Source organism: Triturus cristatus, chromosome 4_2 (assembly GCF_964204655.1).
Source record: "Triturus cristatus chromosome 4_2, aTriCri1.1, whole genome shotgun sequence".
NCBI lineage: Eukaryota > Metazoa > Chordata > Amphibia > Caudata > Salamandridae > Triturus > Triturus cristatus.
Genome location: NC_140586.1, coordinates 490,811,073 through 490,825,084, shown reverse-complemented (window position 1 = coordinate 490,825,084; position 14,012 = coordinate 490,811,073). Strand labels below are relative to the sequence as shown.

General features: G+C 41.4%; 1 protein-coding gene across 1 annotated transcript in view; it reads right to left on the bottom strand.

Annotated features, from left to right (window-relative positions):
- The window catches only part of LOC146834591 (ferric reductase 1-like), a 285,647-nt gene that overhangs the window by 254,298 nt on the left and 17,337 nt on the right, over positions 1 to 14,012 (bottom strand). Inside the window, exon 3 of the mRNA XM_085600125.1 lies at positions 11,553 to 11,644. Within this exon, the coding sequence (XP_085456251.1) occupies positions 11,553 to 11,644 (92 nt within the window). The remainder of the gene's footprint in view (positions 1 to 11,552; positions 11,645 to 14,012) is intronic.

Sequence of the window (14,012 nt, the reverse complement as noted above, 5' to 3'; positions counted from 1 at the left end):
TAAAATTCTGATCCGCTCGCGAAGGTTACGGAGCTTTTCCCACTCAGCGCTTCGTGTAGAGCCTGGAGATCTGAAAAACTCCACATAGTGGCTTGGAGAAGAGTTTTTCCACTCACGTGGCTCGTCAACATTAAGTTGGTGAGCGTGAGAGAGGAAAATTGCACACTAGACCACCTCCCAGTGAGATTTCTCAATGCGGGCGGTTGAGACAGGTCGCTACTGCTTGCGCTGAGAAACCTTCCACGCACGTTCAGGAAACTGCCACTTGAGTAGAGCATCTACTTGAGCGGCAGAAAGAAGCAGAGACCTCTTGAGCTGTGTGTGGTGCCGTTTGCACTTATTTTACAGCATGGGACAAACTCCTGGCATTAAAAATCAGCTCGAGCAGCACAACTTACCTCACTCTGCCTCTTGTAGAACTCCGCGGAGTGCGGCAGAGTTTTTTCGGCACTTTGCAGAGTTTTGCAAATGAGAACTACGCCCAGTCTGACTCACACACATGCATGCCCTCTAGCAGGAAGCCCATCCTTAAGTACTGCTCCCACATAGAGACCAGCATTTACTATGTGGCAGAAAGTGGATCTTCAGGTTGATGAGCTGGCACCTACCACTTGACAAAGTAAGTGTTTTTGCTTGACCAGTCTGTTCCGCCTTTGGTCGGTGGAAGCTTCATGGAGGAGGCTTCCTGATAGATTCAAAATGCAATCATTCAGGTAAAAGTTGTCAGTCAGAGCACTGGTTCTATGATATAACAAAAGAGCTATAGGGGTATCATATCACCAAATCTTTTATTGCATTTGTTACCACAGGAAGGTGCCCATTTTGACTTTTTATATCTTACAAATCAATGATAATTGAAGTGAAATGTATCCAGTGGTACTAGGTGTTATCCTTTTCCGTTTGCATGAAATCGTTTTATCGATCCATTTTTAGAAACCAAAACTATGGTTACATGTTTGGTGTGGAACAATATGTCTGAGCATGGAAAGAGAAGCTATGCTGCCAAGGCACTCCTTTTTTTTGTAGGAAACATAGAATTATCTCCTCTTTGAAAAGATGAGAATATACGAGAACATCACATAGAAAGACACATCATGATGTAGTCCGAGCCTGGAGATAATGTCGCTTGGGTTTAGATAAAAATAGCATAAAATAATGCTGAAATCAGTTCAATTTTGGATGACCATGAAAGATGAAGGTTATGTGTCAATGTCTACCATTGCCTATTTCTAGCAATATATTCAGTGTGTGAATACAGGAGAGGACCCCCCCCTATCCTGACCACGATGCTTAGGGCTTTCCCAAATTGGATAAGTCTGGAATCTTCCAATAGTAAGATTAAGGTACTGGCACTTGCATGTAATGACACCATATTTTGTCTTTTACAGTTAACATTTGTGCACTAGCGACAGACCTTTTTTTATAGTGATTGCAGTTCCTACAAGTATGGTGAGTTTGTTGTGATGAGCTTATTCTTGGGGTGCATGTCATCAACAGTGAATGTATTAACACTTACAAAACACACGAAAATGCATTTAATAATGGTTGTTTAGCTGTTGATTTATCTACACTGCATATATTTTCTCAGTTGCAGGACACTCACGTTGTACTGAAGTAAACAGGTATGAGAGCCTTATCCCTCATTTTAATTGCATGAATTTTGCACACTAGTTAGGCAGAAAGATCCATAGCCCTGAAGGAGACCATTAACATGTATAGGCTTAAACACAGGTCAAAACACGCTGGAGTCTTAATAGAGTATCTAAATGTCACAGTAACATGTCTCCATATACAATGATGTTCTCTGTAGAGAAGTGTCTGGGTGTGGTCTCGATTACATTGTGACCAGTATGAAACTTTTAACAAAAAGTTGGGAAAATGCAATAACTCAACCTGAAATGTCATATTTTACTGGAATAGATGCGATCACATCCAGTGAAGTAGTAATAGGTTCAGGAGAGTCTGAGTCTCCAGATCTTCTTACTCCTAATGTGGAAATTCAACAAGTATCAGCAGTTAAGTGAAGTTAAATACTTGTATAGCGCAAACAACTACTCAATTGGGGATTTTCACTGCTTTTAGGAGTAGATAAAGTTTCTCCCAGCTAAGGTGGTTCAAAACAACCACGTCTTTAGTTATCTGTGAAAAGTGGGCAGTGAGGTGCAAGATCTCAGGTGTTCTGGCAGAGTGTTCCAGAGCTTTGGCCCGTGGAATGCAAATGAGCAAACTCCCATGTGAGTAAGTTTAATCTTATGGATAGTGCAGAAGGAGAGGTTGCTGGAACGCAGATAGCAAGTGGGCTGATACTGTTTTATCAGACCATTGATATGGTGGGGAGTGATTCTTGTCTTAGGTTTGAAGACATATCACAAAGCCTTGAACTGGGCACGTTTCTCAACTCCTAGACAATGAAGCTCATTGCGGAGAGAAGTAACTGAGGCGTATTTTGGCAGTCTATAAATCAGCCATGTGGCTGCATTCTGCACCGCCTACACATGTCTCATGGAGGCTTTGTCAGCCCCTATGTAGGGAATGTTACTGTAATTCAGGAGAGATAGAATGAGACCCTGGATGACAGTTCTTTGGGAAGATATGGGGAGAATCCAGATACATTTCTTGAGCCATTTCAAAGTTGTGAAGCAGGTCCCAAATACCTGTGCCACCTGCAGCTTCTTGGAGAATTTATTGTCCACCAAGAAACCTTGGTTCTTGACTTTGAGAGTAGGGATGAGAATACCACCCAGAGCCACTAGCCAATGCTATGGTCCCCAGAGGCACAGGTTCTTTCCAAGTATCAACACCTCTGTTTGTTCACCATTCAATTTCAGTAAGTTGATGTGGATCCATGAGGCTATTTGAGCCAAGGAGGAGTTCAAAGACATAGAGCTGTGGTCCTGAGCAGATGATAATGAGAGGTTTATTTGGGTATCATCAACAGAGGAAAATAGAGTGAGACCACGGCATTACACCAGATCGGCCAAGGGGCACACATAGATATTAAAAAGTGGTGGACTCAGAGCTGATCCCTGAGGTAACCTAGTGGCCAATGCATGACACATGGATGAGGCGCTGCCTGAGGAAACCTGGAAGGTTGACCTCTTAAGAAGGCAGATACCCAATCCCAAGCCATTCCTGGATCCCAATTGTGTTAGTCTCCCTGTGAGCAATTCATGGGACACAGTATTGAAGGCAGCACTGAAATTGAGTAGGATCAGTGCAGCCGTCTCGCCCTCAACTTGCAGCTGCCTGATATGTTCTGTAACTCTCAGGAGGGTGAGCTCAGTACTGTGTCCCACTCTGAAACTAGATTGGTAGTCATACAAAAAAAATTGAGACTCCACAACAGAAGAGAGTTGTGTACAGATTTGCTTTTCTAGAATTTTAGACAGAATAAGGAGCAGGGAAATAGGTCTATAATTAGACCCCTCGTCAGGGTCCAAGTTAGGTTTCTTCAGAAGGAGAAGGACTGTGGTGTGCTTCCATGTCTGAGCAATGGAGCCCTCCTGCAACACGCATTTAAGGAGATTTACCAAAGGAAGCATATTATCCAAAACTAAAAGTCAAAGTTTAGCCAGGGAAAGGGGAACCCTGAGAGAACAGATATTAATGATTGTGCCAAAGACACAAATAAAGGCAAGTCGAGAATATCCTACAAGCCCAAAGTCTGGCGGACAGGAGAAGAGTCCACAGAAATCGAGTCATCAAACTTATAGGACAGAGAGACAGTAGGCTGAGAGAAATCTCCTCTTACCTTCAGCAGAGATTGCTAGATATCCTGCTCTTCACTCATGAAGAAAAGTGCCAGTTCCTTGTATTGAGCGTGGGATAGTAGAGATGCTGTGGCAGCCCTACTAGCATCAGAGAGCTCATTGGCTATTCTACAAAAATGTTTGGGACAGTTGTGGGCCGACGTGATCTGATCAAAAAAGAAGGTGGCACGGGTCATTCTACAATTGCTATGGTAGAGCTTCAGAGCCAATTTATCATAACTAAGCTTCCAAGCCCTCTCTACATCCTTACAGCCCATTTTCATTGCCAGTAGTTCCTCAGTAAACTATGGAGCCGGGGGGGGGGGCTGGGGTGGGGGGTGGGGGGTGAAGTCTAGCGAAGCGCCTCATTTTTAAGGCAGAGTGTGATCTAAAGAGCAGACTCTGGATCTTCACAATTGGGTAATGAGACTGTAGCTGTGAAACATACTTCCTGTGTTGGTTTTCCATTTAGAAAAGTTGTTGAAAATTACTGACTTGTATTTGTTGGATCATAGGGGATGTGTTGCATAGCAATGATTTAATTTAATGCAGCAGACTGTGTTTTCGTTTGCAACGATCTCTAATATTAGAATTTCATTTCATCCCTACCATTCCCATTTTCTCCCCATCCTTGGTTCTCCTGTCCATTTCTTTGCCTTCCTCCGGTGTTTATAGTGGTGTGGTTTAGGTTAGGACATTGGTGAGATATGTTTTACTGTTAATGGCTCAGTTACGATGACGATCTCTACTGAAAAGAATTAAATAAAAGCTTATGCTTGTTACCTTAGTGTCTTTCGTGAATTACCACAGCCATGCTTTAAATGATTTGCAAAAAGAGATCTCCTCCACTCGCAAAATGTGTCAAAATTAGTAATTGTCATTCATTCATTGACAGATGCATTATGTCTCCCCATGGTGTTATGGTGCTGTCAGAGTCAGGTGGCGAAAGGCTGCGGACTTAGCCGCTGCCTATGAAGCACCTGAAGCTTTTGTACTGGGTGTCAGTGGCAGCCTGCACAGGTAAGAGTGGTGGGCAGTGGTGCATTGGGGCCGGGCAGGGTGGCTGGGGGAGAAGTCAACTGACAATGGGATAGGTAAAATTAAATATAAAAATAAATAAAATCATTTACCTTGCGCTGGCAGCATTAATTTTTTTATTTAATTGTACCTATTCTGTCATCTATTGACTCCCCCAACCCGACCTCCCCACTATTAACTGTGGGCGTGTGCGACGAATCTGGCCTGTATGGGGAGTGAGGCGATACTTGTATGGATTCCAAGGCGTAGCTTCTCCGGTAGAAATTTACTATAGTATATTCATGATGTGTATTCATTTATAGATTCCCCTGACGAAGGCAGGTTCTGCCGAAATGCATTGGGAATGACCATGGGAATGATTATGTAACCGCAAAACGCAATGGAGATATTGCCGTCTATGGATTAAAATTGCCAATTGATTTTCTATGAAGAAATAGAAAATAGTAAAGCTTCACTTTAAGAACACCTTAATTTGTGATGAACTTTTTTCTTCGTATGAGTTAAAAACCGCATGAGCGGCTCTCCACCAGTGCCTGGGGGACACACCCCAAATCATTGGGGGTGCTTTTCAATGTTCATATTTACACTCCACCTCGGAGAGTGATACCCCGTGAGCACGGTACAACTTTAAAAACCTTGGACAGCTTCAGGTAGTGTGCGTACTACATTCTTCTTTATATAATTCAGTCCGACCCTCAGCATGCAGCACACCACTAAAAACATGCAATTTGATGATATATCAAACCTTACTGACACAAGAGCGGATACATTCGCCTTTGGACATGAAGAAGCCGCCAGAATCTACGCCCTTATACACGAGGATTCAACAACATATTCCAGTCACAACACCAAAGAACAGAACATCCGTCAACTTCTCTACCTTTCCAAAAAAGAGATCAATCAGCGCCTACACGCAAGCACCATGATCAGGTACCATAAAGCGCAAAGAATCCCCAGGGGCCTCAGAATACCATTAAAACCCTCGCTCTGCAAGAATCAACAGAAATTTAAAGACAAGTGGTTCGCAATTTTGAACAAATGTTCGCTAGATCTAATCCTTTTGATCATCGAAGAATTGTCATCTATTCTAGAAGAACTCACCAAAGATATCAATGACATCAAAAACGAGCTACAAAACTCGTTAACACCAGAGGAACTCACCAACATACTAGAGAACATCAATTCCCAATTAGCCAAACACACAGCGGAAGTGAATGAACGCAAAATCCGTAAATTTCGCAGGGATACAACAGATTATAAGATGGGAGAAGTATACTCATGGGCTGAAATATACGCAAAACGTCGACAAAACAAACCATACTCAGCCAACACCGACACTTCATCATCGGACAGTGACCGCACTCAACAACCCAGAAGATTCACACCCAGAGACAATACATCTGAAACCAGGGCTCCAACTGATTTACCTTCAGCATCAACTACTACTTCTACTTCCGTAACTTCTGAAGAAACGATTCCTTCACCTTCTTCTTTTTTAGAGGTAGGTCACACAGACCAAGACGACCCAGGAGGAGCAACAGAAAAAATCATAGACAAAGAAAAAGAGAAGGATCCACCTCAAACACGCACAACCTCGACCAAGAAGGATCGACAGAAACGAGCGAATCAACAGAGAACTTAGTCATCAACATCTCTGATCATCACTTCAGCGACATCCAACTTAGAATTTTACAAAAAGGCACGTCCTTTGTACCAACTTCCGGTAGCAACACACTTGAGCTAGACATTAGTTTTTTCAAATTAATGAGAAAGCTCAGACTGCGCGATTTTTTCGATAACGTCTTAAAGATCATCAAGGAACAAGAAGAAGATCCCCTCATGGGCTTACAAGTTAAAAGCACCTACATGGCACCCACAAGCCATAAGAGTCTTGATCTGTTTGAATCTGTAGTGAAAAAAGATATAGCGAAACTCAATTCCAAAAGGGCACCCAAATTGCAAAATCTCACCAACAAAGAATTGGGCATCATCAAAGCGATTGCACGGAACCAAGACATTATTTGCACCAAGGCCGACAAAGGAGGAGCTCTCGTTATCCTCAACACTCACTACTACAATTCCCAAATAATGATTCATCTACAGGACACGAACACTTACATGAAACTGGCATTCAACCCTACAACATCATATATGGGGATTCTACAACTTTTGATTCAAAAAGCCCTTGAAATGGGTACCATCAATGAGAAGGTCAAGAAATACCTCATACAACCAAACCCAAGAAGTCCTACCATATTTTTGGTACCAAAAATCCATAAACATCCAACCCAACCACCATGTCGACCAATTGTTACCACACGAGGAAGCCTACATGAACCAGTGGGCAAATATCTCGACCGTCACTTGCAACCCAGTGTTTACAACATGAGATCTTTCATTAAGGATACAACCGACTTTCTAACCAAATTACACGAAACAACCATCACCGAAGAAGAAAACATTATCCTATGTACAGTGGACGTCAATTCCCTGTACACATCCATCCCTCATTCATCTGGTTTGGAAGCCATTGAACACGCACTATTACAATCCAACTACTCACAAGACCTACAAGTTTTTCTAATGGAATTGATGCAATTCACACTCCTACACAGCTACTTTCAACATAACAACGAGTGGTTTCAGCAACTAACGGGCACTTCCATGGGAAACTGTGCAGCCCCAGCGTACGCCAATATCTTTATGAATCGGTTCGAAGAAGACAACATTCTAAGCATCAAAACATGGGCGGACCACCTAAAGCTCTACTTGAGATTCATAGATGATATCTTTATAGTATGGAACGGCCCTATTGACGTCCTTGAAAACCAACTGGAACAACTCAACCTCATTGACCAACGTATACAGTTTACTTTCAACATCAATACTCATTCCATCACTTTTCTGGACGTTAACATCACTCGATCCTCCACCGGTTTTGAAACAGATCTGTACAGGAAAATCACAGACAGAAACAACACTCTTCACTACCACAGCTTCCACCCTTTACCCCTCAAACAACACCTTCCGTATTCACAAATGCTTAGGATCAAAAGAATTGTTTCCAACCCCATCAGATCCAATACACAAATGGACACCTTAATGAGCAGATTCAGATCTCGAGGATACCCTGATCATGTATTGCATGAAGCACTGAAACGATCATCAACCAAGACACGTAATGAACTTTTGAAGCCTCAAACTAAACACTCCAAAAACCAAATTACTGTAGTGTCCAAATATTCAACCTTGAGCACTTCATACAAACGAATCATCCGCAAACATTGGCAACTTCTCACATTGGAACAGGACTTCAACCATATATTTGACGAAACACCTATCTTTGCTTTCACCAGGAACAAGAACATTGGGGAAATTCTGCAACAAACGCAACCAACCATTCAGCAAACATTCAAAGGCACAATCCCATGCCTAAACTGTAACAACTGCCACAATATCATCAAAGGTCCACATATAACACATCCATTGAAAGGGCATAAAATCAAAATCAAAACAACAGCCACTTGTGATACCTCCAACGTCATATATATGCTCAAATGCCCTTGCGGCATGGTTTATGTTGGACAAACCGAACGAAAAATCAAAGTCAGATTAAACGAACACAAGTCAAACATCAGAACTAAACAATTGAAGTCATCTGTCGCCCAACATTTCACAGAAGCTATGCACTCTGTTAGCCAATTGAGATTCTGTATTTTGGAAACCATCGAGAAAAAAGAAGGGAGAGACAACCATAATTTCCTTCTACAACGGGAAAACCATTGGATTTATCTGCTGAACTCCATGAAGCCAAAAGGAATGAATGATCGTATAGAATTTACCTGTTACCTATAGTATAAATCATTGGTCATTAAGAGAAGGATTAATTACCAGCATCGCTTTGTTTAAACCACCATCACTCATGTTCTGTTCAGAAATGTTGTCACTGCTCACACTTCTTTATCCTTCTTCTTTTTCGTCCCCATTTTCTTTCCCTCGCTCTTCTCATCTATCCCATACAACTCTTCAACAACTCTTCAACACCGCTCACTAGAGGGTTTCCCAGCCCTCTAGAAATACAACTTTGCATTAAATTCTATTCGTTTTTATATTCTATTATATTCTTTCATGTTTTCACTTTAATCATACTATTTTTATCCGTCACTAATTCTCATCTATCCCTTTTCATCACATCTTTCACGGTTGTATTCCTACACATTTAACCGTCATCATACCTCTAGTCTTTCTTTTGTTTGAATTACTACTCACTATCCTCGCATAGTCTGTCTTCACCCTCTAACGCATCACCCGTATCACGTGATCAAATCTTTTTTTAAATCTTTGCATGAGACCCGATCATTACCACACCATTGAGCCCACGCGCCAGAACTCCGTACATTCGGTAAGAACATATCAACTTAGATATTAGTGCACACAGGAACTTGTTTAACTACACGTTTATTAGTATTAATCTCACCCGTCACCGCTAACAGCACTACCTAGTTGATCGTACTCGGCATTCTTCATCATCAGACTTCGATTACCGGCATAATCCGTTATTTCTCTATAACCTCTTACAAACAACCAGAGACATGCTGTAAAATTTACCACACGTCAGCATTAACCACGCACCATTTACACCTCCATTTCTCACCGTTTACACAAGGGCACCCATTCATTTTTTTATGCTTTTTTACCGTTAGCTAATGCACTTCCACTAACTCACTATTCACTATCGGCCCAAATCTGCACACTGTATTGTATCCTCGTATAGTATATTCATGATGTGTATTCATTTATAGATTACCCTGACGAAGGCAGGTTCTGCCGAAATGCATTGGGAATGACCATGGGAATGATTATGTAACCGCAAAACGCAATGGAGATATTGCCGTCTATGGATCAAAATTGCCGATTGATTTTCTATGGAGAAATAGAAAATAGTAAAGCTTCACTTTAAGAACACCTTAATTTGTGATGAACTTTTTTCTTCGTATGAGTTAAAAACCGCATGAGCGGCTCTCCACCAGTGCCTGGGGGACACACCCCAAATCATTGGGGGTGCTTTTCAATGTTCATATTTACACTCCACCTCGGAGAGTGATACCCCGTGAGCACGGTACAACTTTAAAAACCTTGGACAGCTTCAGGTAGTGCGCGTACTACATTCTTCAAGATATGCAGGTAAACATTACACTCCGCATTCCCCATTATAGCCTATGGGCAAGATAGCCTTTCAATAGTGAAAAACGAAAATGGCTGTAATTCACTACCAGAGCAGGTCACCTACACCAATACATGCTCTACCTTTCACATACACTGCACCCTGCCCAGGGGGGTACCTTGGGCACTCAATAGGGGTGTCCAATGTGTACAGAAAGGGAAGGGTTAGGTCTGGCCAGTGTGGACACTGGTCAGGTCAGCATGGCAGTTAGCAACTGCACCCAGGCACTGCGGTGGCATGCCTGTGACACAATTTTAGGGCTACTCCTGTGGGTGGCACAATCAGTGCTGCAGGCCCACTAGTAGCATTTGAATCACCAGCCCTGGCACACTCAGTGCACTTTACTAGGGGCTAACAAGTGAAACAAATATACCAATCATGGATAACCAATCAATATAACAATTTACCTAGGGAGCACTTCACTTTGACACCGATCAGCAGTGGCAAAGTGCCCAAAGCATCTAAACCAGCAAAACCGAAATCCAGCACAGCGTCAAAAATACAGGAGGTAGAGGCAAAAAGTCAAGGAAAACCACGCTAAAGATGCCAGGTCTAACACATCTTCATTCGTTTTGCTCTCACATGAAACATTCCATTTAAATCTTTCGAACCTTCTAATCAAATAGTATCATGCACATAAAATATGAAACATATAAGCATGATTATTTTCATTTAGCTTTCTGCATCAATATTTTTTGTTTTATAACACTGATAAATAAAAAAAGCGGAATTACATTTTATTCAGGTCTCCGATGACCCTTTCAAGCGAGTGGATTTTGTAGGGTACCTAAGAATACTCCATCATCCTCTGAAATGTAATGGCTACATATATCCTCTTGCTCCAGTTCTTGAAAAATACCCGGTTTATTTGTATGAGACAGAGCTCCACATCCTATTTATTGGAGAAGAATATAGGAATTCAGAACAATATCAAAATATTCCTAGATTCCATCCAGCGCAGGTAGATACCTTACTTTGCTTATCGGACAGAAAATCAGAGTTTGTTGTGCTCCCTAAGTTGTGCAGTTATTGAGATCTGCATATGGTTGGTCATAGCTTTGCTGCTTACCAACCGCATCATAACAAAAGTTCCCAAGGATCCTTTACCCCATGTAATATTATTTTTAATTGAGAGCATTACAAAGATGAATAAAGCCCACAAATGTTTTTTTATGAAAATGCTGATCAAAGTTTAGGTCATGTTTAAATTTAAGCGTATTTGTTTTAATATACTCAATATAACGCTGTAATGAGAGAAGATAGATTAGAGTAATTGATGTTTTGTTATTTTTTGATATTAAACAAAAAGATAATTGATTTTTCCCATGATTACAGAAAAACTGTACTATCTGCATTTGCAATACTTGATATTTATTATGTTCAGTTTTAAGGGCCCATGAGAATAAATATATCCAAATGTCTTTTTTCATATGTGAATTATGGTAGTATTGACTATGCACCACCACCTATATCGGAATTCAGAGTCAAATCAAACAATTTCACGAGAGATAAGGTAATTAATAAAAAAAACGTATATATACCTAAAGCGGATATATCCAGACCCAGGAGGTGCAATCCATATAACGGAAACACTCGACTTGTGTGCAGGGCTGGTTTGGCTAACTGCAGAGTTCTGTAATAGAGCAAACACAAGTTAGCAGTGAATAAAATACGATTGTATGTTCTTTTTCTGGTGGGACACAAAGAACCATTTGCTTTTTGTGCAAAAAATAGCTTGATGTATGATAGGTATGTGTCCCTCAATGTCAAAACTTTGCTTAATACAGAAATGACACCAGTCCTCATCGATAGAAACTGAGGGGCATATTCACAAGCCCCTATCACCATGGGAACGTCACTTTTTTTGACGTTCGGGTGGCGATAGGATCAGAGCCCTATTCACAAGGCAGCGTTAACTCACTTAGCGTGGCTTAAAGCCACGTTAAGTGGCTTAACGCAGCCTTGAGAATAGGACCCCTTTCATGCTAAACTTAGCGTGAAAGGGGGCGTGCAGTGGGTGCTGCAGTGGGCGTACCACCGCAACACCCATTGCGTTTGACACTACCGCCTATTATAAAGGGCGGCGATAATAGGTGGCAGCACCAAACTTAAGACCTAGAAAAATCAGGTCTTAAGATGGCTAAATGAGGAGAAAAGCTTTATATCTCCTCGTTTTTGCTTTTTCCATGTGTGCTGCATGTAGCAGCACACATGGAAAAAGCAAACTGTCATTTTCGGTTTGTTAATGTACAGGAAGGGACACCTTCCTGTGCATTAACAAACCTCCCTGCCCGCAAACAACCTCGCGCTCTGGTGCAAGGGTGCCTGTTTTGGCGTTAAGTCGTGAAACTTAGCGCCTAGGAGGCTAACGCCTCTCCCCACAACTTCTTCGTGAATATGCCCCTGAATATTTTAGCTATTGTCAATCTCTATGTCTAAACTGGAATAAAAGGTCGTATTCATTTGTAAAAAACTCTCCACAAGTGCATTTTATTTAACAAACTTAGGGCTTTGTAGGTAGGCAGGGTATTCTGTGATGTAGTACTATGTCTGCCAAACCTTAAGTCCACACCCGTTCGATGGACAGACCCTTACCTTTCTGTCAGCAGTCAATGGAAAGTTTACTTCAACGGCTTGATGAAGAGTTAGTTGTTGAAGTAAGGGCATCACACAGCCTGCCCTTTTAATGGCTTATGGCCTGAAGTCCTATTTTTTCAGTCTGTCGCCATCAAGTTTCCAGACATAATAAAATAGTGACTCCCACACCCACGGAAAGAAAAACTCACTGGGTGTGGGTGTCATTAGTTGTTTTTTCCTTTTTTCTTTTCACACTTGTTCTGTAATATTATGTGTATGACATATATAACAGCTTTCTGAGCAGGAGACCATTAATAATGCAAAGACCGACCACCCAACTGGGTCATTGCTTACAATTATTTTCACATTCAATTGTGACTGGGGCAATTAACATTCAGACGCGGTCCATTGACCAGCATTACGTATATTCATTCCTACATAAAGGATAAAGAAGGAGAAAAACTAATAACGCAATGGACCGCTATGCAGTTGCTTAGGTAGGGCATATCCCCCTAATTGTCGGTCCCACAACATGGTGGAGCGTTATTAGTTGTCGTGCAACTGTGTCATTATTTTACAGGGGGCCAATATCAAACTGTTAAAACTTCTTTTTGTTCCATCTACAGACCCCTTTTTTAGGCACAGGAGTATCAAACCTGACAGAACCTCAACAACGTTGTGAACCTATATTCTTCTACATAGGTAGAATACATCTCTACTATTTTAGCACCCACTAGATAGTGGAATGTTTCTGGGCTTCTAACAACCACATAATTGAGTCAGATTGGGCTAATACGTAACCTGAAAACTTTTATGTGTTCTCTACAAATCTCTACAGAGTCACTTCACACATAAGCCATGCCCTTCCCATGGAAGTTTTCTGTTAATGCATACTTTCCAGTCACTTACGCAGATTGTATAAGTGATGGTGATGGAGCAAGTATTCGAAGAAAAGAAACTTGCTCGAATCAACCTGTGGTTAACAAGTATTAACAAATAAGAGTAGAAGATAAAAGACAATTGATATACACACATTTATACACGGGGAAAAAGGCTTTCTGCTTGCTTAATTAAGCAAGAATAATGTGCTACGTAACTGAGATCCCGCTTGAAACCGAAAATTGTCTTGCGCATGTGAAAACCAGTATCGCGCCAATAATCATGTGATTAACCCATGTGAGAAGGAAACCCTCACACATGCGCAAGGAGTCACTAACTGTAGGCCTCGAGGTACCGCGAACCTGGCATATGCTCACCTGGATTTTAAAAGGGTTTTCGCTACTAATGCTTTTGCTTAACAAAAGAAGAAAATAACATAGGATAGACTAGAAGTGGGTGGTGAAGAGTGATAATAACATGTTTGAGAAATTAACCTCTGTTTATGATTCATTTATCAATAGTGTGCGTTTGGGCGTGATGTGTTA